General features: G+C 26.7%; 1 protein-coding gene across 3 annotated transcripts; it reads right to left on the bottom strand.

The window, feature by feature from the left end:
- Positions 1-397: 397 nt before the first annotated feature.
- On the bottom strand, positions 398-27,481 carry LOC136090464 (uncharacterized). 3 transcript variants are annotated; one of them, XM_065817151.1, is made up of 3 exons: positions 27,355-27,481; positions 10,998-14,433; positions 398-640 (listed from the first exon to the last, which is right to left on the bottom strand). In XM_065817151.1, the coding sequence occupies exons 2-3, from the start codon at positions 14,401-14,403 to the stop codon at positions 456-458; spliced, it is 3,591 nt and encodes a 1,196-aa protein (XP_065673223.1). In that variant the 5' UTR covers positions 14,404-14,433; positions 27,355-27,481; the 3' UTR covers positions 398-455. The 3 variants fall into 3 exon arrangements, with proteins under 3 accessions (XP_065673223.1, XP_065673225.1, XP_065673226.1); XM_065817153.1 differs by having other exon boundaries at positions 27,170-27,433; XM_065817154.1 differs by lacking the exon at positions 27,355-27,481 and adding an exon at positions 27,233-27,345.
- Between the last annotated feature and the right edge of the window lie 451 nt (positions 27,482-27,932).

The following is a 27,932-nucleotide window of genomic DNA, read 5'->3' as shown; positions in this document are numbered from 1 at the left end:
GCTTTATATAGAAAATCAATATTTTGAATAATAAAATGAAAATGGTACATGTACTAATATAACATTACAATAAAAACTATTGAAATTACATATTCAAACACTCATATAACCATTATTTTGAAAACAGTAACCAAATATCAAAGGAACGAATAACGTTTTGATGTACAAGTAACAAAAAATTAAGAAAGTTAAAATAAAAGCTGTATAAATCATTAATCAGTTAACTATTCAGACCGGAATTTTATCCAAAATATGGTGGGGCCATAGATCAGTTTTATCATTCTCATTTAAAATGCTTATTAATTATTAAAAAAAATTATGTCCTGGAAACCTCCGTTATGGTTTAAAAAAATTTCTAAATGATAATGAGTCTTTCAAGTCATAAATTTAATTTTAATGTCGTTTTTATTAGTTACTATTTCTTCTTCTATTTCAATAGTTACTATTTCATCTTGCTATTCATTAGTTACATATTCTTCTTGCATTTCATTAGGCACAATTTCTTCTTCCAATTCATTAGTTACTATTTCTTCTTGCGTTTCACTAGTTACTATTTCTACTTGCATTTCATTAGGTATTAATTGTTCATGTATTTCATCGGATGCTATATTTTCTTGAATAGGATTGCAACATCGCTCATCTAAAAAACAAAATGAGTGATTTGAATGAAAAGCAAAGTGAAAAGAAAAGATTCATTATTTTTACTATACAAACATCCCAAGTCCCAATAAACCACCGGCTAAGTCCCAATGAACCACTAGTCAATTCCCAATGAATCACAAGCTGAGAATATTGCTTTTTTTTCTAAAACTTGCTTAGCAGAACCAATGTCATTTTAATATCTTACCGTTTTAAAAAATTTTAAATGATGCAACTGCAAAATACTAACCAAAAGAAGATCAAAGTTATTGTTTAACAAAATTGCATCGCTTATCATGGTAATGTGCGCAAATCTGATAATATATGCGCTGTTTTTATTTTGTTAAATCTGTTTTTTATTTTTATTATTTTTTTGTCGTCAAAAAACATAATGCATTTTACAAACAAACAAGGTTTATAAAACAAGATCATAATGACCTTATTATGAGAAACTTTACCATTAAAAAAAGAAACTAGTACAAAACCAAAAAGTAGGCTAGCAGACATAATTACATACTTTTCTGCGGTGCTCTTCCAGCACAAAAAGTTTTATGGAGCTTCTTTTAAATCATTTTCTGTTTGTAAAAGTTGAATAGAAATATTTAATATCTATAAAATTTTTATATATTAGGCTTCTAAAATTCAATAGATAACTCTCAAGAGTGTAAAACTTCTAAATGTCCTTATTGACTACTAAAATTTTTTCTTCTAAAGAATTCATTCTAAATTAGAAGTCTATATAGATAGGTATGTGAAAATTGCGTTATACGAAACCAATTTATGAGCTTAAATTCTGTGGAAGTTTGCTTTTTGAAGTCACAAAATGTTGGCCTTAACAATGTTAGGGTAGGGCGGAGCTAGTTGGGCAATTTTTACTAAATCAAACACATCTCTTGAACGGTACATTAGAATAATTTATTTTTTTCTCTATTAGAAAGATAACTTGATCTGCTAAAAAATGGTTAGACAAAAAAACTTTTTTCGGTTTGTTTTAGAAAATATAGTCTAAAGTTTATTTGGCTGCTCAACCTACCCCAGCTGGGTAAGTTTAGCAATTGTGTGGGGTAAGTTGGGCAATAAAAAAATGAATGCATTTCTGTGACAAGCATTAATTCTGTTATAAAACCAAAACTTAGCTTCCTTATAAATTAAATAAATACTTTCAATGTTAACAAATTATTTAAGATATGAATATAAAAACTAATAATTTTGAGACTAAAATGAAAACAAAACAAAACTTTTCAATCTTAAAACTAAGCACAGCTTTTTTAATACATTTTTAAACAAAACTTCTTAATATTGTAATAGTATAAAAACTAAACACTTAATGGTAGTCTTCAATTTCCATTTTGCATTTAATACAAATATAGTTTTCACCAGAATGTGAATCACATTTTGAATGAGACCATTGATTTTGAATAAGACCTTGACACCGGATCTAATTTTATTCTGGTAGACTTTTAAAATAAGTTTCCCAACATACAAGACAAGCATAATTGTGTTCTGTACTAGTCTTTAATTTTTTGTCATCTTTTTTGTTTGGTTGTTTTTTAACTTTTTTTAATATGCTAAGCAGCAGAGTTTCCTTATTACCATGATTTGCAAAGGATTGATAGCCAGAACAATTTTTTAGTTTCTTTAAAATTTCTTTCTTCTCAGTTTTTTTGTTTGTTTCTTAACTTTTTTTATTATACAATGTAACTGAGTCTCTTTTTTTCCACGCTCTTTCTTATTAGTTGAAAGAGATTGAGAGGTAGATAGTTTTTTTCGTTTCTCAACTTTTTTAAGTCTCTTAGTTTGCTGCTGTTTTAATATAATTCTTTCTGGAGTATCTGTTAGAATAGAAGCTTTCCTTTTTCGTCGTCTTTTCAAAGGTATATTTTTTGGTGCTGCTTTTGGATAAGGTTGCAAAAATGCTTTAGGAGTTTCAGAATTAAGTAACGTTGTCTCTGAATATTCCATTCTCTTTTGCTTAGTTTAGTGATTCAAAATGTAAGTAAGAAGAGTGATTGTCTAAAATCAGCAGAGTTTTATATTCATTTGAAGGCTTCACATGAATATAAAATTCTTTTATATTCATGTGAAGCCTTTCAATTAATTTTTTAAGGCGATTTCTTACTCTTTGGAAAATATTAATCTAGGTTTTGAATAACCAATGGATGGGTAACCAAGAAAGTTAAGTTTTAAAATGTGTCTTGTTAATGTTATTCTCTTTATATCGAATTCCTTAACAGCTGCACTAACACTTTTTTTCTCTTCAAAACAGAACTTGATGCATCACTAAGCTGCTGGATCGTGAACAAAACATTTAAAGTTTTTCTGTTATAATTACATATCCAATTATGTATATACATATACATATATACATACATATATATATATATATATATATATATATATATATATATATATATATATATATATATATATATATATATATATATATATATATACATATATATATATATATATATATATATATATATATATATATATATATGTATATATATATATATATATATATATATATATATTTATATATATATATATATATATACATACATATATATATATAAATAAATATATATCTATATATATATATGTATGTATATATATATATATATAATACTTATATATATATATATAAATATATAAATATACATGCATACATATATATATTTGTGTGTGTGTGTGTGTGTGTGTGTGTGTGTGTGTGTGTGTGTGTGTGTGTGTCTGTGTGTGTGTGTGTGTGTGTGTGTGTGTGTGTGTGTATACACACTCACACTATCTAACTGTTATATACCCAGTATTTAAAGTTTTCTATTAAATATAGTATTGTTAAATAATATATATAAATCATTTATATTTGTTTTGATTACATATACTTTAAATTGGTTATATATTTTTTTTTAAATGCACACACTTTATTTCATTATATTATTATTATAATAAACATAGTAAACAAGATTAATTTAAAAGATTCATTCAAGAACTTTTTAACTTAAAGATTTTATTGACCAAGCAATATTTAAGTAAAAATATTTTAATAATATTAAAAAATCAAATAATTTTAAACCATAACATTTAAAAAATAAGAGTTCAAGATATTACCTTATAATTGTTAAGAGTATTTTATAATGATTAATTTAAAAGTGTGAATGAACCTTAAAATGTTTACCAAACGAAATTTCTTTCTTCACGTCTGATAGTGCTGTTTTACTAATCGTTGACAAATCTGCTCAACTTATCCCAACTAGACAAGGCGACGCATCAGTAAGGTTATAAAAAAGAACTATAAGACCTGGGGAAAAAAAATAATTATAATCAATAGCCAAATAATTGTGTAAATATAAACACTTAAGTGATTCCAGATAAATGTTTTTTTAAGCATCTAATAGAAAAATAACAAAAATGTTTATTTTACTGTTTTGGTCAAAAATCGAAAAAGTGTTCGTGCGTGTTACAGAATCGCGGTCCAACAACCACTTGATGCGCATTTTATTACCATTCTAAATACCTATCCTTTATCCATTAGATGTTTTGGCATGTGATGAGTAGTTTTTGAGATACTATAGTTGCCCAACTTGCCTATAGCTTACCTAGCCCCGCTCTACCCTAATTTTTTCTATAAACTTCAAAACAATTTTTAATAAATTTAGAAAAAAGAAAAAGGAAAAATGCTCGTCTCGTTTTTGTTTTTGTTTCGGGGAGAGAAGATAAGAGAGAAAGAGGGTAAGGTAACCAAATGTTGCCCTACTTTTAAACAAAAGGTTGTCTCTGAAAGTTTCATAAGTAGTTGACTAGGGCAAAGAAGGAGAAGTTACAAATTGCAATAGAAATGTTAACACAATTAATGGACTCTCCCTGAATATAAAGCTATTGAGTAGATTCCTTTTTTTTTGACTAGTTTAAACTAAACTTAACAAGTTAGTTAACAAGTATAAGCAACATAGGATTATAAAAAATAAAACATTACTTTAAAAAGATCATTCTATAAATTTGATTTTAATACGTTTTCTTTAGTTCTTTTTACTATTTTAATACGTTTTCTTTAGTTCTTTTTACTATTTTAATACGTTTTCTTTAGTTCTTTTTCATTGAGATATGGTTTTAATTTCTTCATTTTCTTTTTGTTTAAATGAAAGGCAAAAAAATAAAGGTAAAAATATTCTTTGAAAATAAATAAAATTAATTGACTAACATTACTTAGGTATGGTCGAATTAACTGAATTGAAAGTGCTGTTTATTTAAAGAAAACATTTTTGTACATTAGCCTTCAAGTCATTTCTATTTACTGTTGTGAAGGCATGTGATGAAAGCTGGTTCTTCAACTTGAAGAATTATGAGGCAAAGATCTTAATATAAGAGGTTAGGAGAATTTAGGATGTATATAAATGTATATGCACTTTTTAATGTATTTTAATGTTTTATACTTTAAAAACTTGATGAAATTGATGACTTAAACAATCGAGCATGTGCCTTTTTGAAAGTTGTTCCGCCATTACCAAACCAGAAATCTTTATGTGTTTGTGTGTGTGAGATAAGTATTTTTAAATAACCTTTATAAAGTTGTTTTAAATGTTAAATTTTCATATTTATTCAATAAAATTTTATTCAAGTTTATTCACTTAGCAGTTTATTAAATTCATTACTCTTATGTTTTTAATTTATGATAAGGTATGATGATTTTTATATTTCATAGATAAAGTTGTTTTACAAAATAACCATGATATACACATTTTTTATAAAAAAATATAATTGTTATAAAAAATACATATATATATATATAGATATATATATACGTATGTATATACAAACGGATATATATATATATATATATATATATATATATATATATATATATATATATATATATATATATATATATATATATATATATATATATATATATTATATAAAAGTTATGTTTTTAGATAAAAATTGACACCAAATCATTTTAAAAAATGATTAAATGCAGAACCAAAGTTATTTTGCAACCCAAAAGTTATTATTCTGCTATGTTTTTATTAATATAAAAAAGAATTTTAATTACTGTACTAACCCTATACATATGTTAAAAAAATCCTTTATTTTAAATTTTGTATTTTCAGTTTCAACAAGCAATATTTTCAAAAAATATTTTTTTTTTCATCGTGAAGTTTTCCTTGTTGGATAAGAAAGAACTTAAACAAACACAGGAACCATCTAAGTGGAAATTTAGTTTTAAAAGAATCTTTTTCATGAGTGCTAGAAAAGGTATTTAGTGTTAGTCAAAAAAATTGTGAAGGTATTGTAATGGAAAATTAAACTAAAGATTTAAAAATAGACAAGAAGGTAGAGATTTTCTTAAAAACCAAAAAGAGACACTTGTTCAAAAAATATTAGGTAATGATAAAATTTTACAAAAAATTGTAAGAAACAAAACAAATTAAGATATAAAAAAATTTTTAAAGAACAAAAGATTCCATGAGATAACAGAGAATGTTATTTACTGAGAAATTGAACACTTATAACAGTTCTGGAAACACAGATATTTATTCTAAACACAGTAATTTGACGCAGAAAAGTTCAAGTGGGAATAAAACTGCATGTAATTTTAAAGACAGCGTTAATTTATTGGTTAAAAATAAAAAACTTACCGCGCATTTTGACTCAAAAATTATAGTAGAAATGAAAGAACTTGGTAAAGAAAAAGTTGAAAGAGTAGCTGTGCTAATCAGTATACCATATCTTTTAGAATCCAAACTTTTGGGTATTGTAAGATGGCACTGCTGAGTCTTTTGGAAAAACAATCAAAAAAACTTTATAAGACTGGGAGCTTTTTGACTTTGTTGATTGTCTTTTCTGTGGCACCACAGTTGAAATTGCACAGTAAAAGTAACGGGATCGTATTTGGTAAATTAAAAATATTATCCCGTCTAATTATTGTTATATATAGAGATTTATAAAAAAGGGGCATATTAAATATATATATATATATATATATATATATATATTATATATATATATATATATATATATATATCCAGTATTGGCCGATAATAACTATCCATCATGTTACTTTAATATGAATATAAGTTTGAAATTAAATATATTTTAAACTAAAAGTGATTATTTCATTAGTTGTTTTTTTTTTTATGAAAATAAATTAAATAATCGCAATATAAATTTGTTATAAAGTAATAAAAATTAAAGGAATTAAAAACTAAAATAATGAAATTAAAGAAAGTGTTCATTTTTATTAATAACAAAAATGTGGCCATATAAACTAACCATAAAAACAAAATTAACAAAGCTTATTAAATAAATACAGACAAAACATAAAAAAAAGAAATAGCATTTTGTTGACGATCCTTTTGCTTAAAAGCATTCATTGGTATGATTCAGCATGGAGTTCACTAAATTCTTAACAATCACTTTTGGATCACTATTCAATAATTTTGTTACTAATTCTTTCAGCTGGTCCAGGTCGTTTATTTCAATTCTACCGAGATTGTGGTTTAACGCAGACCACAAGTTCTTTGTGTAATTAAGATCTGGACTATTGGGGGGCCAAGACATAGTTTTAATGTTGTTTTCCTCAAACAATTGCTTGCAAATCTTAGCAGCATGTAGCATTATCACGTGGAAAGATTCCCATGTCTTTTGGGAAAATGTCAATAGCAGGCATCAAATAATTATCCAATATGTCTAAATATCTTAGAGAATCAAGCCCTTCCATCAAATATTTAGAAACGACTAACACCTTCATAGTTCATGCAGGCCCAGATGCCTATACTGCCACTACCATGTTTTGTTCTATTTGTAGAACAATTTAGGTCCATTTTGTAATGTGGCTTTCTTCTCAGCATTACTTGGTTTTTTCTTTAATCAACTTCATGCTCACAGACCAAATTTTATGAGCTAAGTACCAGGTTTTTTTTGATTCTAATTTTTTATCATTTTTAAAATATTTTTTTTAAGCAGCTCGCCGCATGTAGTTGTACTTTTGCAGATTTACTCTTACTGTGTTTTACTCTTCTAATTGTTTGAGCACTAGCAACAATACCAGAAGCTTTTTATCCTCTTCGACTGAGATCAGTGGGTTATAAACTTATATTTTTTTCACTATGCGAAAAAGTGAACATTTCTTTTATTTAAAATGCTAGGAATTCCTGGACATAAAAAATTTGAAATGTATTGTATCTTTAATAACGACTAGTTATTCTGCAAAAAGTGGCAAAAACTAGCAAAAAGTAGCAAAAAGTGGCAAAAAGTGGCAAAAAGTTGCAGGCGTTGTTTTAAAATGTTTTGCAGTTTCTCTCATTAAGATGTTTTGTTCATTCATACTATGATTTTACATTATTTTATTTCATCAATAACTTTTCCAATTAATTTGATTCGTTTATTGCTAAAATTATCTAATTAATTAATTATCTGCTCCCACCCACTACATTTGTTTTACAAAAAAACACTAGATTTAAAATTTCTTTGAATAAAGATATTTTAAAGGGTCCCTCAAGACCCTCGAATATTTAATGGGTTCCTAATATTTTCATAAAAAAAGTTTTTCAAAAATATGTCAACCTCTATTTTTTTTTCTGTTATTTAGGTGCCCCATGAAGAACTAACGGTCTTGTCTCAGAGCACCGCAGAAGTGCATTTAACCAGGAAGCTCACGCCTCCTTCCTTACCGTGACGCGAATAATATGTCCTAGGCTCGTTTCAAACCCAGACCTCCTGCTTATTAAGCAAGCGCTCTTACCACTGCATCACGCCCCCACAAAACCCTGACCCTGACTAACCCTGAACCTCGTACTCAAATGAAGCGAAATTATATAAAAAATTCAAAAATAATATTTAATTCGAAAAAAAATTTGTTGTTTTTGGTTTTATCACATAAAAAACCCTTACGTTTTTTAACAAAAACTGAAAAAAATGCATTTTTCATGTTTTTTATAAAAATTTTGATAAATAAGTCGAAACTTTTTCAAAATGAATATAATTTTTGAAATTTTTATTTAATTTTGCTTCATTTGAGAATCAAGTTTTCATATTTTTGAAAAACTTTTTTTTTGAAAATATTAGGGATTCATTAAATATTCGAGGGTCTTTATTTTTAATTTAAAAATTTTTTTAAACCCAATGTTTTTGTATTAGAAAGAACACATTTAGGGGACGGGAGCAGATTATTTTCAAAAATGTTGTTTTTTGGGACACCCATATAGATATATATATATATATATATATATATATATATATATATATATATATATATATATATATATATATATATATATATATATATATATATATATATATATATATATATATATATATATATATATATATATATATATATATATTTATATATATATTAGTAGTAGAAAATCACTTAACAAAAATTTTTTCCATTTAACACTGTGTTTCATCAACAAAGCTTCATCTGAAATTTGTTGATGAAACACAGTGTTAAATGGAAAAAATTTTTGTTAAGTGATTTTCTACTACTAATATAACTGCTCTGTTCTTTTAAAAACATTGAGCACTCTATTGTGTAGAATACTTTTTAAAGTTGTTTAAATATATATATATATATATATATATATATATATATATATATATATATATATATATATATATATATATATATATATATATATAAATATATATATATATATATATAAATATATATATATATGGGTGTCTAAAAAAACAACATTTTTGAAAATAATCTGCTCCATATTATAAGATCATAATTTTATAACTTTGAGATATTATTCTATAAAACTTATAACCAAAAAATACCAGATCCGCTCTTGATCAATACAGAATTTGATCATACCATTGTACTGCTATCTTGTTAACCATTACAACAAAAAGGTTCTCTCGTGCATTAAATGAAATCTAACTTGTGTTAGCCATTTTCCTACTACTGATTTTGTTTCCCACCTCAATATATATGATATTGGTCCTTAAATAGAACAATGATGCCATATTTGGTCTAATTATTTAAATAATTTACAGTTAACTCTCAACGTAATTAATATTTGTTTGCAGCCTTGTTGGAGTTTTTTAAAAAAAATAAAAAATTTTTTATATAAAAATTGAATAACAACTAAGTGTCCGACATATATGCTTTGCTGATAAAAACGAATAATATATGTAATGATTTAGAAATACCATTTTATTGTTAAGCAGCTGTTACGATGTTGTTAGAGCCTTCGACTAAATAGAAGATAATACAAACATGTTCACGGTAACACGAGTGTGCTCACTGTAAGACGAGCATTTTCATCGTAATACGAGCATGTTTACGGTAGTACGAGCATGTCCATGGTAATAAGTGCATATTCTCGGTAACCCAAGTATTTTCACGGTAACCTAAAAATGGTCATGGTAACACAAGGATGTTCATGGTAACACGAGCATATTCATGGTAACACGAATATGTTCACGATAACACGAGCATATTCACGATAACACGACCATGTTCAACTAAAATAAATGTTAAACCCAGTGTTTTTTAAATCATCTCGTTTTAATAAAAAGAAAATACAAAAGTATATACACTTGATACTTTTTGTAAGTTTATTTCAAATTATAAAAATTAGATATATTATTTCAAACCATATAGTTAATATGCTTTATTCAAAGAGTTTCTTTTCAAAAATACTCTGCTGTTATTTGTGGCAAAGTATTTTTCCATTTACGTCTTCAAATTAACGCCTTTTTAAAAATGTTTTTTTAAGCATTAAAATAATTACTTTTAAATATTTGAAATTAAATTTTTTTTCTTTTAAATTCTTTTTTTTTTTATTATTTTTTAATTACAACTTTAAGAATTTTTTGTTTTTAATACTATTGATTTTATATTATGCTCGTTTTCACATTTGTTGACATGATTTGTTCACATGTTTCACATTCACATTCACACTATTGTAAAAAATTTTACATTGCAAAAACATGAATAATACACAACATTTCCGATAAGACCTGGTCTTATACTTGTTTCTGAGTGTTTCTCGCGTTTTTTAAACTATAATGTTGTTATTTTATAAAAATTTGTAACATTAACTATTATACGTTAAATTTCCTTTTGCTCATACACATATAAATTGTTTATTTTTAAATGTGTAAGTGTGTTTTATACAAAGAACTTTATTTGTAAAAGAATTAAAAAAATTATCACCAAAAAAATAAAAAATAATAATAATTGCACAGTTGACAAAATTTTTTTTCTTAGAATAAACATTAAGTAAATAAAACGTTAATAGTATGTAGGAAACCAAAACGAATACCAATTTGTTTTACTGCTATGGAAACATTTATCTGAAGAGTAAAATTCACTCTAAATATTAATATTAAGTTACACTTACTTGTCCAAATTCCTGATTTGTAAACAAGATACGAGCATCTAAAAACAACCATAATTGCCGGTGATAATGAAAGTACAAAAGTAGCATTTTCAAGCTTTTCTCCAAATAAATGATAAAAGCTGTTGTTAAATGGGAAGCTGAGTTTTCCAATCTTTATAGTGCCCAACAATGCAAGTAAAAATAAGACAAATGAATCAAAATAATTTAATGAATTTTTTTTGAATGGAAATGTAAATGTAAAAACAACCAGCAAAATAACTAAAAATAAAGTAATTGCAGTAAACTTATCTAATTGGTTTATTAAAAATGTGCCTAGGCCAATAATTATAACTCGGGCAAAAAAGTAAAATGATGCAAACCCTTGGAGAAATATATTGGATTTCTTCTTGCCACTAAATGCGTCAGCTAAACAAGGTTGAAGTACACGATTTATTTCTAACTGACGGATCAATATCAGTGGGGATACAGCCAATATAATTAAGAATATTACTGCAATAAGTAAATACCAAATATGGTTTTTCGCTCCGTAGGAAACAGATGCATACAAAAATGGACTTTTACCATGATTTGCTGACGAATCTACAGGTTGCAAAAGTAAAAAAGAGATTCTTAAGAGGTCGGCATAGGTTAATATTAAAATTAATGGTAGTACTTTTAAAAAACTTTCAGGTTTTTTCTTGTGAAAACAGCTACTAAGCTTCAGTATAAGTTCGTTAAAACAAATTCTTTGTATAAATAAAGATAAAAACATTAAAACTGGAAATAAATATTCAAGTGCCAACTTATCAAGATTATTCCAATTCTCTATAAGACATACTTCAAAAAGATCTTTTTTAAACTTACTTATGCTTAATAATCCAACTAAAAATGTTAAGAAACTACTTTTGTCAACTATTTCACTGTCAATGTACTGCAAAACCTGATAGAAATAGATAGTTGAATTAAACCAGCATTCATAAATACAAACATTCAGGAAAATAGCACAAAATAGCACCACAAAAAAAGGACCTAATATAAAAAATATTACCACCCATGTAACAAACTTTTCACATTTCTTACAACTTTCACTTCCAAATAATAGGGAAGTCATTGGCTTGCATTTTGAGCATAAATAACCTGTTCTATTGTCATTACATTGATCGTCTATATTGCTAGGATTTGTGTCTAACAGTCGAACGTTTTGCTCAAAATTGCATGACTTGCAATACCCATACGGGCATTTCTGAGTAGTTTCTTTACCAGTCCCAACTGATCTATTAGTGTTAGTGTAAAATCCGCAAGATATTGATATACTTCCGTCGGAGTTGCAAAACAATCCTTTCGGAGCGTTTTGTTTTTGGCTACAAAAACAAACATCATTTTCTCTGGAGTAAGCAAATGGACAGTGAATCAGCTTTACATTAGTATATATGGTAGCGTTTCCCGATTGTATTGAAACATTATATAGTTGGCTAATGTTTCCTTTAACAGAAAAAACAATATTAGAGTTAAGACCCCAATATACTATTTCGTTATTAAAGATGATTTTGATATAACCAGTTACACTATTGTTAAGTTCATCAAAAAGGTAAATATTAGGCTCAAGTAACTTTCCTGTATACACATTATTCCATTCTTCAATTTTTATTTCTATTCGTTTGGGATTGCTTGCTAACCATTTTGTATTAAAATAATGTGATAATGCTGTTTCATTATGATTTTTATTGCAATCAGTGAAAGAAGATGTGGAGATATCATTTTTACCTTCCAGTTGAGACGTATTGTTATTAAAGTTCACTAATGTGCTTGGGCTGATTTTCATAAAACATGTATTTTTTAAATCATTTTCAAATTCAGAATTATATTGTGGTTCGGATTTTACAAAAATAGCTCCTCCAAAAGATAATGCCCAATTGTTTAAGAAAGAGATAGTACTGTCTTTGCGAATATCTAAAGATGAATACTGGTATATAGCTATTGCCCCACCTTGAAAGCCAGAGTTATTCGAAATTTCCATGTTTCCTTCAACAATAGTTTTTGAAATATCCAATATTATAGCTGTAATATTATTTGAGGTAAAAATATTTTGATCTCTAAGTTCAACTTTGCTATGGTAAGAAAATAAAGCACCTTGGCCAGTAACAAGTGGGTTATTCCACGGAATGGAACTTTTGGAAAGAAATATAGAAGAGAGCTGAAGAAAAACATCTTCAGCATAAATACCTACCCCTATCTCTCCATAGTTTTCTGAAATAGTGCAGTTATTGATAATAATTCTCATTATTTTTGTCTCACTAAAAATGCTAAAAGATTCTGCAGGCTTGTTCTTGCTGTATTGAGTAAAGGAGTCAGCAACTTTCTTTTCGCTGTAATGACTCAAAGCGCCCCCAAACGTAGCAGCATTTTCAAAAAAACTACAACCAGATATTTTAACAAAGTTCGTAAACACTGTCTGAGAGTATGTTAGAAGACCTCCTCCTTGTAATTTTGCTTTGTTTTTAATAAAGGTTGACTTTAAAATATGCACTTTATTATTTTTTGAGTTTTTTAAAAAGCATAACAGCAAACCTCCTCCATATAACCCTTCATTTTTTATAAACTCAGAGTTGCTTATTAAAAGTGTGTTATTTTGTACAGATTCTCCAAAGAATACAATCAGTCCGGCTCCAACACTGTATAGCATATCTTCATTTAAAAACCCGTAACGTTGACGCTCATTTTTGTTTAAATTAAAACTGCATTTTTTTATATGAATGAACGCTTTCAATTTTGTCTCCGAAGATTTCTGGTAAACTAAAACGCCACCTCCTGAATAAAAATTTGTTTCTGAGTTAAATACTTTAGTATTGTTTTGAGCCGTAAATCGATAAAGAGATACCTTTCCAGAAGTATTGATTAGTACCATTGCAAAACCAACACTGTTAAAAATCGTTACATTAACTATATTTACGTTACGTATACTTAACAAAAATATTGTTGACAACACAGTTTGGTTAGTGCTTTTTCCTCCTTCTAACCATAAGTTATGAGCACGGCACCCACATTTTTTTATAATTAAATTTTGGAAAGAAATAATTTCAGATTTATAAAAATAAAATCCTGCGTCTTCAAGACATGAAATTGAAATATTACTCTTAGCCCCAATGATTGAGAACCCATAAAGAAATGTTAAAGTATGGTTTGATAATAATAATTGATCTTCCTGTAATAAGATACACGTTCCGTTGTTTTTAAACAGAGATACATCTTTAAGTGCTGATGTAATGTTCTGATAAGTTTTCCAGTAGCTTGCATTGTTGTAATTGCTATTTGTCACTGTGACAATGCTGTTTACTTCATATATATAATTGCAGTTATTCAAAAACTTTGCATGATACACGTAAAAGAATGATATTAGAAATTGTATAAATAAAATTATAGTTACCATATCACAATGCAAATTCACACTAAACAAACTCTGAAAAAAAAAAAAAGAAGATTTTTTTAATTATTAACAATTGCAAGATCATTGTTATTTTCACTATTAATGACACTATGCGAAATAATAAAAATAAACAATATTTAACTGAGAAGCAAAGTTTACATTAACAACAAACTAAATTTAAATAAAAATAAAAGTTAAAAACAGTAAATAACTAAAAAACAGGATATATTGAGCTAGACTATACCAGTTGTTATAATGATCTAACATTTGGGTAGAGTACATGAAAAAACTTTTTTGGAACGGGTAAATCCTAAGGTCATTTGATGACCTGAATACGTTTATGGGGAAATTTTGGCCCATTCACGCTCCTTATATCGGATCGCGGCCATTTTTTTCAAAACGGCCGCCAAATTGATATTTTTCAAAGCGTATTGTCTTTTTTTTCTCCGAAACAGATCTAATAATATGTTAATTATAATGTTTTTCGAGCTGGTAAGTTTAAAAAACACACTAAGATTACCGTATCTACAAGGTGTTTGAGTAATCTAAAAAAACACTTTTTTTCCCCCGTTTTTTACGCTATTGCACCGCTTTCTCCTAATTGAATCTTCTCACCAAGCGATCTGTGCGGCAATTCACTTAGGCACATATGGTACAAATGATAGTCGACTCGTTTGCACTAGTATAAAATAATGAAGAAGCCATCATATTAAAAACATACGCTACAGTTGATTCAGCAAACACAGTAAATTAAGGAGACGACAGTGTTGTGAAATGCCTCTTCGATGAAATTTACAGAAACCAGGAAAATTTCATTGCCCAATCTAAACTCCAGATTGGAGCACAGATATGAGGTAGAATTTTTCATCTGCACACCACGAAACCAGGTCAGAAGACTGTGTGTAATGTGGCTGCCTGTAAAACTGTAGCAGCTGAATACATTTAAGATTGGATTGCAAAGAACGTTTATTCTTTAAGTCAACAATGTTGCAAAGAAATTTTGCATTGACTATCAGAGATTCATCGATTTCAGCAAACAAGAAATAAATAAAAGTTATAACAAATCGGACGAATGGTACTTAGAAGTAAATGAGTTCAATGATAGCATGGCTAAACACGCATACGACATACCTACTAAAGACGAGTTGTACCAAAAGAAACTGGATTAACATTTTTGGCGTGATAAAGACAGAAGGAGATGAAATATTCTATCAAAATAACTGTTTTGGGTCGTAAACTTTTACTTGTCTCGGCACCGTGTCTAGGAAACGGATCAAGCAGAAGAACGAGTACACCGAAGACTTTCATAAGTTGAGAAAAAAAGACAACGGTTTGATGACCACAAGCTGCACAAAAATGACGTATCCTGCATCATCAGAACATATAAACAGCAGCCTTCCCAATGACTCTGTTCCTGAATTCGAACTTGTTACCATGAATCTAGATGAATCCAATCTATTATCTACAGTGACAAGGCAAAAATCAATTTTCAGTTGCAGTCTACCTAAACGGCGGTTGAATAAAAAAATAAAAATAGGGATTTAAGTTCAATATAAAACACTGCCTAAAAGTACATAAGATTTTCTACATACATTTTTTAAATAAATGTAGCATTGCGTAATTTATGAACAATCCCTAAACCCTAGTCTTTTTGTGCTGTTTTTTTATATCAAAAGCAATAACCCTTATTTTACTACACCGTTATGGTAGCTTCCTTTTAAAATTAATAATCTGTATTTTCACAAGTAAAAATATTTTACTTGTATAAATACAGATAAATGTAAAAGTGTAATCTGTTAGACTTTTAACTTTTATCTCATCAGTTTATATATTCTGAAGGGCGTAATGATATAACTGTGTATTACTGCTGCTGTTTCTCGAGCTTATTTTTGCTGTCTTTGAAACTTTAACTCTTTTTTTTTCAAACATATAAATATTCCATGGTTGTTGGCAATGAAGCTTTATTTGGACTTGAACCTGTTTTTTAAAAACATTATTACTTTGTTTTTGTTAGGCAATTAACTTAAATGAATAATTGTGAATAAACGGTGAGCCACAACACTAAAGAATAAGTTGTTTGCTAGAGATATCAGGAAATAACGAATAATTTGAGTCGAGAGAAGTAAATTTGGAAAGAAAATTTTTATATAGAATACATTGTAATTTAACTTGCTTTTGATAACACAGGGCAGAAATTGATTAATTAGGTTTGAATTCGGAACACCCCGAAAACACTTAATAGATTCTTTTTAAGAATCTATTGGATTTACAAAAATTGCAAAAATTAAAATCCTGCGAGTAGAAAATCTTTAGAAAAAATATTTAAAGGAGATAGATGTTTGAAAGTTTTGATTTTAATGGAGGAAACTATCAAGCCTAAAATTTTAAATACTTATACTAACGTAAAATAAGGATATTTTGCCAAAAAAATGTTATTTTTAGATTTTGGGTACATAAAAAAACAGGGAAACAACGAAAAAATATTTTAAAAAATAACTTTTTTGTTAATTTATAAAAAATGAAGTTTTATTAATAGCATTTAGTTTTAAAAAATTGTGATAAAGATTACAAGTTATGATCTAAAACCGCTTTTTCCTGACATCCAAAAAAATATGGCTATATCATTTAAAGCAAAATTTTAATCAAACTTAAAGCTCATCAATATATTTTGATTTCGCTAAAAAAATTACAAAAACCCTACACAAATGCTGTTTTTTCCTCTCGATTGAGTCTAAATTGAAAGTTACTAAAATTATGCCGAAATATGCCTTACTTTAAAAAAAAAGGTTGTACCTAATTTTAGATGGAAAATATTTTCCGTCATCAGTTAAACACAAACGGAGCATAGAATCTTTATGCAATTTTTACGGCATAGAAGCTGTATAAAGTGCAAAATTTGCAAATTGCCAACTTGTGAAATCTTAGGTTCTTTGTATTGTGTTAGATTTTTTTGAATTAATTTAAATTAAGTTAATTATGAATAATTCTTGTAATAATAAGGAAATAAATTTCAAATTGACTTAACTTTAGGTAAGATAGGTATTTGCAAAAGTTCAAATGCTGCTACCTTAAAGGTGTGTTAAAAATATTTCAAGTTATTGGTAAAAATGTTCGTCATTAATGCTTCCGTGGTAAAGAAAATCAAAGAATATGGCAACTTATCTCTTAAAAAAAGATATTAAAATGTTTTGTTAAACGTAAATTTGAATTCCAATGAAGAGCTTGTTTATACAAGACCTAATATTTGTGCAACTTTTTTTTAATTCAGAATATTATGAAGCCTTGCCTTACAAAAGAAGACGAGTCTGAAAAGCTAGTATTAAGCATAGTGCCTTTAATAGAAATCCATCTTCTCGTTAGTTTGGTAAATCACATTTGCAATTATATCATAGCTCTCTGACAGGTTTAAAACAATATTTTAATAGACTTATTAAAACACCGTGATAACCCTTTCAAAATAAGACTTTAATACTGTTATTTTGGAAAGGTTTTCACGGAGTTACATGCAATGATAATGTTTAAAGAGTCACATTATAGATTGTAAATATTCTTGCCTCAGTAATTCTAATAAAGCTATTTCCTTTAATTGATACATTATAGTAGTTTGACAGATCAAGTGAGCACAGGATCTAAAGAGACCATTTGCAATGAAAGCCATAAAACCATACATTCAAATTGTACAATATCTTATGATTATGCAAAGACAATTTGTCTCAAAACATGGGTTCAATGAAGGGGAAATAAAGCTATTCGTTTATTTTTTGGTAATTTATTATACCAAACCAAAACATATTGATAAATTTCAAGTTTCATATAATTAAATTCATAATAAAATTTTTTTATGTGCTTGAAAAAATATGGTCAATTTTTTGCGGAAACAGTTTTTGGTCATAACTTATGAACCGTAAAATTGAATATTTAAAAATATTTATTTTAAATTAACTTTAATTTTGTTTGAATACAGTTATTATAGTCTTGGATTTAAGAAAAGTTACTCAAAATAAAAAAAATGTAATGTAAAAATAATTCTTTTTTAAGTTAAAAAAGAAACCTTAAAATTAAATTCACCATTACTTAATTAAAATATCAAAGAGAATTTTTAAAATAATAAAAAGTATTTTTTTTAGTGTCAATTAGTAAGCGCGAAAAAAATGTATAAAAAAATATTAGCTAATTTAGGTGCTTTATGAATTTTAATTTGTAAAAATTAGGACTTTTTAAATTGTCACGATGCACCTAGGCGGTTTGTTTTATTTACTTTTACAGTTCAATAAAAATCTAACAAACTTTAGTAATTTTAATAAAATAAAATATTGGATAAATAATACATCCACAACCATTATTGATCAATTACCTATTTGCTTAAATTTTATAAATACTGGATTAATTGAAGTTATGCATACTTAATCTTACAATAAGATGGGCGGATTTTAAAATAATTAATCTAAACTACCTTTTGAAAACTTATCTAAAATATTAGAGTTTTGGACTCAGGTATTTAAAAAATTTGGATTCAGGTATTTAAAAAATTAAAAAAATAAAAAATAAAAAAAGCTTTTATCTTTTTATTTATAATTTTCATTCTTTTTTCTGAAATTACTTTTATTTAAATTGCTAAAGATTAAATTATTTTACTTTATTATGTTGTCTTTATTTAAAATAAAATTTGTTTACTTTGAAAAAAAAAATAAAAAATTTTGTTAATTATATACTTTAATAAAAAGTCAAGCAAGAAAACTAACAGTTTTGAAATTATTGTCACAGATATCATGAATTTATATCTCTGCCATTAAACCCAAGCCAAAGTTCGGTAAATTAGTTTAACCAAAAAAAAAATTATTGTTCTTGTTTCATACAAATTTGCTTTTGTTTATTTCATTTATAGATTGAGAATTGATATAGATTTATAGATTATAATTGATAGATTTTATACATTTATAGATTATAATTGATAAAATAATTACTTGTTATATTTACTCAGCGACAAAATAATAAGGTTTGTTAATAAATTCGCTGAAATTCTAAAAATTATCATATTATCAAAAATAAATTTAACATTCAGAGTTTGTTATTATAAAAAAATATTTCCAGACTAAATGTAAGAAAAGAAAAGAAATTTAATAAAGAAAAAGATGATGCAGCAAAGTAAAAATTTAGAACTGTACTTGATATTTTTAACAGATGATTGATATGACAGTTGATGATGGATGACACAAGTTGATAATGGATAATACAAGTTGATGATGGATGACACAAGTTGATGATGGATGACACAAGTTGATGATGAATGACACAAGTTAATGAAAATAAAAAAATGTAAATGAGAACTTTTATTACTTTATTGGTAAACTAGTAAATCAAAAAAAAAATCTTTTTTCAAATCCATGCTTTATGCAAGCAGAATTCTATTGGGCCTAGAAGTTCTTTTTTGTTATCTTTTGTAGAAGGAAAAATTACTGTTACGTTTTTAAATTTTTTTTTTATTAATTCAGTGTTCTTATGGGAAAATACAAATAAAATTTTTGTTAACTTAATTAACTTATTTTGGTCAAATTTTTCCATTTCCTTGTATTGTCATCGAAAATGATTAAGTGTGCAAAATTTGAGCAAAATTGGTTGAGGAAAAAAGCTTTCAAAAATTGATTTCAAATTTTGTGGCACACAAACATATATATATAGAAAGTTACCTTATATAAAGCATTGAAAAAGGGTTTTTGTTTATAATCAAATATTTTTTTAATAATTATAATTTTATTTATTTATAATGAAATATTTCTATATATATATATATATATATATATATATATATATATATATATATATATATATATATATATATATATATATATATATATATATATATATATATATATATATATATATATATATATATATATATATATATATATATTTATATATATACATATATATATATATATATATATTTATATATATATATATATATATATATATATATATATATATATATATATATATATATATATATATATATATTAGGGTGTGACATCCGCCCCCTATGATGTAAAAAAGTTTTCCAAAAGCATGTCATGTTGCGTAACAAAAGAAGCGAAATTATATAAAAATTTTAAAAAAACTATCGTTTTATAAAAAAAAATTATATTGAAGATTTTTTTTTTGAAAAAAATGACATTTTTTAACATAAAAATGAAAAGAGTGTATTTTTTTGATAATTATCGCAAAAAAAATCCTAAATATAAACTTTTTTTTATAAAATGATTGTTATTTTTAAAAAATTTAAACAATTTCGCTTCATTTAAGACCCAGCATGACATACTTTTGAAAAAACTTTTTTTTATACAATATTAGGGACCTGGAAAGTGTTCAAGAGTCTGGTGCTCCCTCTAAATCCAATAAAATTTTGAAAAAATTTAACAAAGTTACTTGTGAGAACCAATAGAAGGTTTTAAGAATATGAGCAGATTATTTTAAGAATATAGAGGGCGGACGTCAAACCCTATTATATATATATATATGAATATATATATATATATATATATATATATATATATATATATATATATATATATATATATATATATATATATATATATATATATATATATATATATATATATATATATATATTTAAATATATATATATATATATATATATATATATATATATATATATATATATATATATATATATATTTAAACAACTTTAAAAAGTATTCTACACAATAGAGTGCTCAATGTTCTTAAAAGAACAGAGCAATTATAATAGTAGTAGAAAATCACTTAACAAAATTTTTTTCCATTTAACACTGTGTTTCATCAACAAAGATTTCTGATGAATCTTTGTTGATGAAACACAGTGTTAAATGGAAAAAAATTTTGTTAAGTGATTTTCTACTACTAATATATATATATATATATATATATATATATATATATATATATACATATACATATATATACTTTAAAGTTATAAATATTTTAAGATCGACACCATTAAAAAACAAAAACAAAAATTACTAGCGTTTATTGACTGGCTTACTGACTCTATTATAATTAAACTCTACTCAGCTATAACTAAACTCTACTCTACTATAATAAAATTCTGCTCCACTCTAATTAAACTCTACTTCACAATAATTAAACTCTACTCTACTATAATTGAACTCTTTTCTATTATAATTAGTCTAGAGTAATAAAATAATAAAGTAATAACATCAACTTTTCACTTAAAAAAATGAAATTTTTATTGACTAACATGAAATGAAAAACACGTATTATTTTAGGATACAATATATTCAAAGGTAAAGTTGATTGGTTAATCAAAGTTTTATGATGGTACCTAAGTTAATGAAAAAGTAATTGAACGCTTTATATAAGTTAATGAAAAAGTAATTGAACGCCTCATTTTATTTAATGAAAAAGTAATTGAATGCCTTATATAATGTTCGTTATTTATTGATTATGACTTTGATTTTATTTTTTTCAATTCTTACACTTTATAAAAATGAGGAAAAACAATCAAACTTTCAACAAGTTTTTGTTGAAAGCCCATAAATTACTTAAAAAATGCATAAAATTCTGCATAAAAAACTAGATAATTCTTTTGGCTTGTTAAATTGTCATCCTTAAGTTGCCTTTTTTTTTCCTTTTATGTTACCATTTCTTTCTTTTCCTTTTAAGTTACTGTTTTTTTTTGTCTTTTTAGGTTGAAGCTGTTGATGATTTTATAAACAAATATAACTTGAAATTTATTTAGCTTTCAAATATCGAATCTTTTTCAAATTAACTTTTAAATTATAGGTCTTTAAAATGCCGAAATACATTAGGTTTTGACATTTCAAATTTAATTATAAACTTTAACTTTACTGTTTAACAATTACTCATCCATTCGCGAGTTTGAATTAGTATCTGGTCGTGAATAGTAAAGTAATGATAGATAACTACAACTTAATTTTTAAAAAAAATTCGTTTTGTGATAAATTAAACCATGGCTAGAAATAAAAAGCAAAAGCCTGATTTGAAAAACAATAAAAAAAGGATAAAAAAATATAAACAATGTAAAGAAACGAAAAATGAGTCTAAGAACCAAAATCTTTTTTTTAATTAAAGATTTGCCTATCATATGCAACCATTTCTGTGCGACCCTTTCATATGTGACCCATTTAGCATTAGCAAACAAATATACGTTATTTGAGTAATAATATTTGAATATAGTTAATATAGTTGATTACCAAAAAAAAACTAAAGATCAAATTGTTTAAGAAACTAAAATTAATAATCACGATTCAATATTAGGAGAAAATAGTACCTCAGATTGGAGTCAAGCCATTAGAATGACACTTAAAATAAAATTTGAATAACAAGACAAAAACGAGTTTGAAATTCAAAAGTAGTTTTGGGATTCATTCCTATTGTAAATTCTTCTCGTAAAAGTTTAACAGGAAAACTTCTAAAATAACATGACAATTAAATTGCTATTGCAGATATAAAAGGAAAGGGGAACAGGAATTGTTTGAACGAAAAAAGAAGAAAAAAAATCGATGTTAAAATCCAAACTTTATCACTAAATTAAGATTTTATTTCTTAAATTTGTCATTGCTTTAATTTATCGATCAACGATGCTGCATTGGGAAAGCAGCTAGCTTGTTCATTTTTTTATTTTTCATCATTTTATATTCATTAGAATATTTTAATGCAGAATGCAAACACTACTTTGATACCATTTTTCTCTTTTAAACGGAAAGTAGAATGTACGCTATAACTTCTTTAAGATTTTAACTCAAACACATATATAAAGCTTTAGCCAACACTCAATTAGATGAAAAACACACCAATCAAACAACATACGAATTCCCATTATTAGCTATAAAGTGTCTTGTTTAAAGTGTATTCGAAGCCTGATCAGGAGACTCCTCCTTATTGCAAAACTGTAAAAAACTAATTTTTTCACTGGTGACGTGCGGAAAAATCAAGTATTTTAGGCAAGATCCTAGTAATTTTGTTTTTCAAGATAGGTATAAATAAAGCCACATGACGTACTCAAATTTCTGGTATGTTGACACTGGTATAAAATGAGGATGACTTACAGAAATATTGGGAAATTGTAGCTAAACCAACCACGGCCCGACCCTTAGTTTCCCCTTTCGTAGAACTACGTCTTCTGATATTATTAAAAATTTTAATAATCTTACCATCTTTATCAAAATTTTGATCTATCGCGAATTAGATTATAACTAATCAACAGATTTTAAATTTCATCAAGAAATCTTTTGTTCAAAACTTATGATCATAAGAAGTTTAATATTTAGCTCATTAACCCCATGAAATGAGCCAAAAATAATGGTCGTAATTTTTAAACAAGAAATTTTATTTTGATGAAAATTAACCCTGTTGATCAAATTCAATCTAGTTTAATATAACACAAAAAATACTTTTGAAAAATTTCATTTAGAAACCATTTCCTAGTGACGGGCTATTAGGAGTCCAATAAGGATAGCTACAACTACTTTATGGTTGTAAAAAGTTTTTTTCTGGTATACGTGGTTAGGTTATCATTTCTATTTTGCAAGTCATACCCAATCATATTGAATATCAGAAAGTTTTGTTAAATTTTCATTTGAGATTAATATTGTATTTTTTACAAGCTACCTGCAAATTCACAGCTACTTAAAAAGTGTTTGTAATTGCAAGCAACAACTACATTTTTTTACCCTTCAATATAATTTAAACTGTGCTCTCCCTTTTTTTTTCATTCGCCCAAACTGACTGAAATCCTGGTGAATGGATTCGAGAGCCTGTTGGGTCCAGTCTTGTTTATTTAATGGTCTTGTTGCTTTTGCAAGTTTTAAATTTTATAAACTGTTGTAATATTTGTATTGAATTAAAACTTTTAATAAAGATTATTACAATTTAATAGTATTAGTATGATCATTTATCAAATTTAAAATTTATTTATTATATCAAAGACTCGACTTTTCATGTTGATGAATCCAATAATATATTGCTCAACTATGAGTACTTTTAAAGGAATTATAGCCCCTAGAATTCTATAACTTGTAAAGAACTGCTCTATATCTTTGACATGCCATGAACATTTTTTATTAAAATCTTAAAGTACTTTATTGTTTTTGGCAGTTCGATCTCTAGGATTAGACCCAGCTCTACAAGATTGGACTCCTAAAAAAAAAGCTGTCAAAGCTGACTCTGTTTTTAGGCAACTTAGTTCTCAGCCTTCAAAACATTGTTGCCCTTGGTAAGATATTATTTAGATGTTTATTATAGACAGATATTGGCTGACAAACTGTAACCAACGCTCCTTATTTTCAAACAAAATTTTTTAATCTAATTTAAATTTTGTCGACAACACCTAACAGTAGACCGAAGTCAGTAATAGTCTAACAGTGTTTGTAGACAAGGAATATTTAAAATCTCTATAGTTTTTTTTTTGCCTGTTAATAAAAAGGGTTGAAAAAATTATGTGTATATTTTTGCATTTTTAAATTTTGCATTATCAGATATCCATTGGTGGTATAATTTGCACAAAGATTCTAAAGAATAATGACCAGCTTTTTGAAAGTAAGGAGTTGCGGTTATCCAAAATGGACAAGGGTTCTTTGATGTTGCAGTTTGTTTTTCGACCATTTGAAGCAAAACCTCAAGATCTTCGGATACTATGTAACCTAAAAAAGAAATGCTTCATTTCTCTAAAACTATCCGCAGATTATTTTTGTTCAATGAAGACGATAAGGCTAGTTTAATAGTTTTGTGTATACTTGAATCTTTGAAACTTTTAATTTTTTTAATGCAACTTTGTGTTATTAGATTAGATTAAAATGTGTTGCTATATATTAAACTGGACCAAAAATCATAGATAGATATTAAATTTCATCAAAAAACAATCTATTTTGAAAGTTACAACCATTCAACGTTATTGCAACAGCTAAATGAGGCAAATTTTAAACTTCTTATGGTAATATATCTTAAAGAAAGGAGATTTTCTGATGAAATTTGAAATCTGTCGATAAATTTTGATCTCACACATTGATGTATCTACATATTGATTGTAAAATCATCTACGTCTAAATTTTACTTAGTCGAAATGTATCCTTCGTTAACGGAGTAGTTACAGCCTGTTAACGGACTGTTACGGGTGTAACAGTGTCTAAGTGGTGTACGCTCTGCGCTTTGACTTTATATGGTAAGAACTTTATTTAGTTAGTGCACAAAAGTGTGCAGCAAAAAAAAAAAACAACCTTTGTGCACTTACTAAAAAAAAAAGTATACTTTGGATACCAAAAGGTGAGCCTCGAACCCTTTTGTATTATGTATATAAAATTTTGCAGGTCTTAATATATTGGAAGAATAAGTTTTTAAAATTGGTATTGTGTTTTGGATAGCAATGTTAATTTATACAATTTTACACTGGACTATTAGGGTAAAAAAAAAACATTAAACGGACTGAAAGGTAATAATTAAATAAATCAATGATACTAAGAAATTAAATCAAAGAAGCTCAGAATATTATAGATATTACAAGCCCTAGGAATAAAAATTATATTGAGGGAGAGGGGAAGGGCAATGCTGGATGAAGGGGCCCTAAACTAGTTTTAAGGACCTTTTTTTTTTTAATCAGTTTTTCAGTCAATTTCGATCAAAATTATTTATTTGAAAAATTATTGGTTTTCAAATACCCCTGGTGACCCTGGTTGCTACGGATCTGTATTATTAAATTTAAAACCGTTATATATTTTGTAAAATTTTGTACCCCCCGCCTTACTAAAACATTATTTAAAAAACTGTTAGAGGGTGGGGGTACAAAATTGTTGCGTAATTTTAGGGGACGGGGCGAGCAACAAAGTGTTTCAAATGCGTTACGAGTGAAGGAGGAGGAGGTGGTCAAAAAATGTCAAAAACTGCATGACGTACTTTATGGACGATCCCAAGAACTTAAAAATTTTTTTTATGCTATTAGGAGACGTAGTTTAAGAAAAAGGACAATTAGGGATTGAGACAGGGTTGGTTTAGTTCCAATTATCTATCCTTTTCCAAGTCATCCTCGTTTGATACCAGTATAAATATACTAGAAACTTGAGTATGCCACAGGGCTCTTAGTTATATATCTCGAAAAACAAAACTACTGGACACTTGCCTAAACTACGTAATTTATACCCGGGCCCCCAGTGAAAAATGTTGTTTTTTACTTTTTCGGAACAAGTAAGAGCATGCTGGTGTTGAAAAAAAAGGTTTCTGAGGTGTTTTTGCAAAATCTTAGAGCATGTTCCTATGCACCGCGATGGTTACATGATTAGTTTTTTTATTTACTGCCCCATACAAAGCAATCAATTCAATTAGCTAAAGATTTAAACAAATAAACTAAAACGAAAAAAAAGTTTCAAATAATGTATAATATTTATAAATAAAAATCCAAAAAAAGATTAGAAATATGCAACAACAGTACAGGGCCGACTACACGGTTTTTGAAGTGAGGGAGGGGGAGGAGCCGATGCATAATCGTCAATTTAAAATTTTTTATCTACATCTACAACTTTCTAGAAAAAAAAGAGTCTTTTAGAAAAAAAGTAAGGGGAAATGTATCCTCCTCCTTCCCAGGTGTTCTCGACTCTAATGTAACCATAATTAATAAATAGGGATAATAGAGGTATAGATGGTCTACGTAACTTCGTAATGAAACTATAAATTTATGTATAGTGTATAGTTTCAAAAAAGTATAGTTTCAACTCTATTTCAAATTTGTACAAATATTATTTACCCGTATAAGTTGCTTCTGGAAAACGCAGCTGCTTTATATTAAAATAACAATAATAAATAATACCTAAGATCATCAATGAATCAAGTTCTTTAGTAGGTCTTGTAATGTGTTAAATAAATGCAATAAAATAAGTTGTACTTTCAAAAACAAATGTTATCAAGAACAAAAATTTTTATTTCTATAACCTTAATGTTTTTAAAACCACTTTTTGAATATTTAAAGTTCTGCTTATAAACTTCAAGTTAGACAACTGATAAATGATAATCTGATTAAACAAAAAAATCGCTAGTTGTTATTTGCTTACAAAACATTGTCACAAAGCATGTGATATACAGAGTTTTAACCACGTGGGTTGATTAATTTAACTGAGCTTGTTTGTAAATTGCGTCACGCTTTTGGCGAGAAAGGAGGCCATGGATTTTGTAACATCCAGTGATAAAGTGGGCATTGGAAGTGAATAGGAGGAAGAGTTAGTAGAAAATATTTGGAGTGAGCCATAAATTTTTGTTTTACAATGTTAGCCGTGTTACAAAATACATGAGTCGTAATACAGTTGATACATAAACATAAAGGCCGTTTTCCACAATACGAAATATTTGCGCGAAACGAATTTTTTTGTCGATAAGCATAAGTATGTTTCGCTGTAGCGAAAAAAGAAGGTTAGATTCATTTCGATATTTTGCAAATCGCCATAAGCAAAAACCAATAAAGTTTTAAATATTATATCACATGATATCAACAGTAAAAAAAGCGAAAACCCGTC

This window comes from Hydra vulgaris, chromosome 14 (assembly GCF_038396675.1).
Source record: "Hydra vulgaris chromosome 14, alternate assembly HydraT2T_AEP".
NCBI classification, from domain to species: Eukaryota; Metazoa; Cnidaria; class Hydrozoa; order Anthoathecata; family Hydridae; genus Hydra; species Hydra vulgaris.
This window is presented reverse-complemented; position numbering and strand designations above follow the sequence as displayed.

Excerpts from the sequence above, each read along its gene's own strand:
- LOC136090464 (XM_065817151.1), bottom strand. The coding sequence starts at position 14,403 with ATGGTAACTATAATTTTATTTATACAATTTCTAATATCATTCTTTTAC. Across the intron at positions 641-10,997 it reads CAAATCAGGAATTTGGACAA|ATGAGCGATGTTGCAATCCT; the intron begins GTAAGTGTAACT and ends TTTGTTTTTTAG.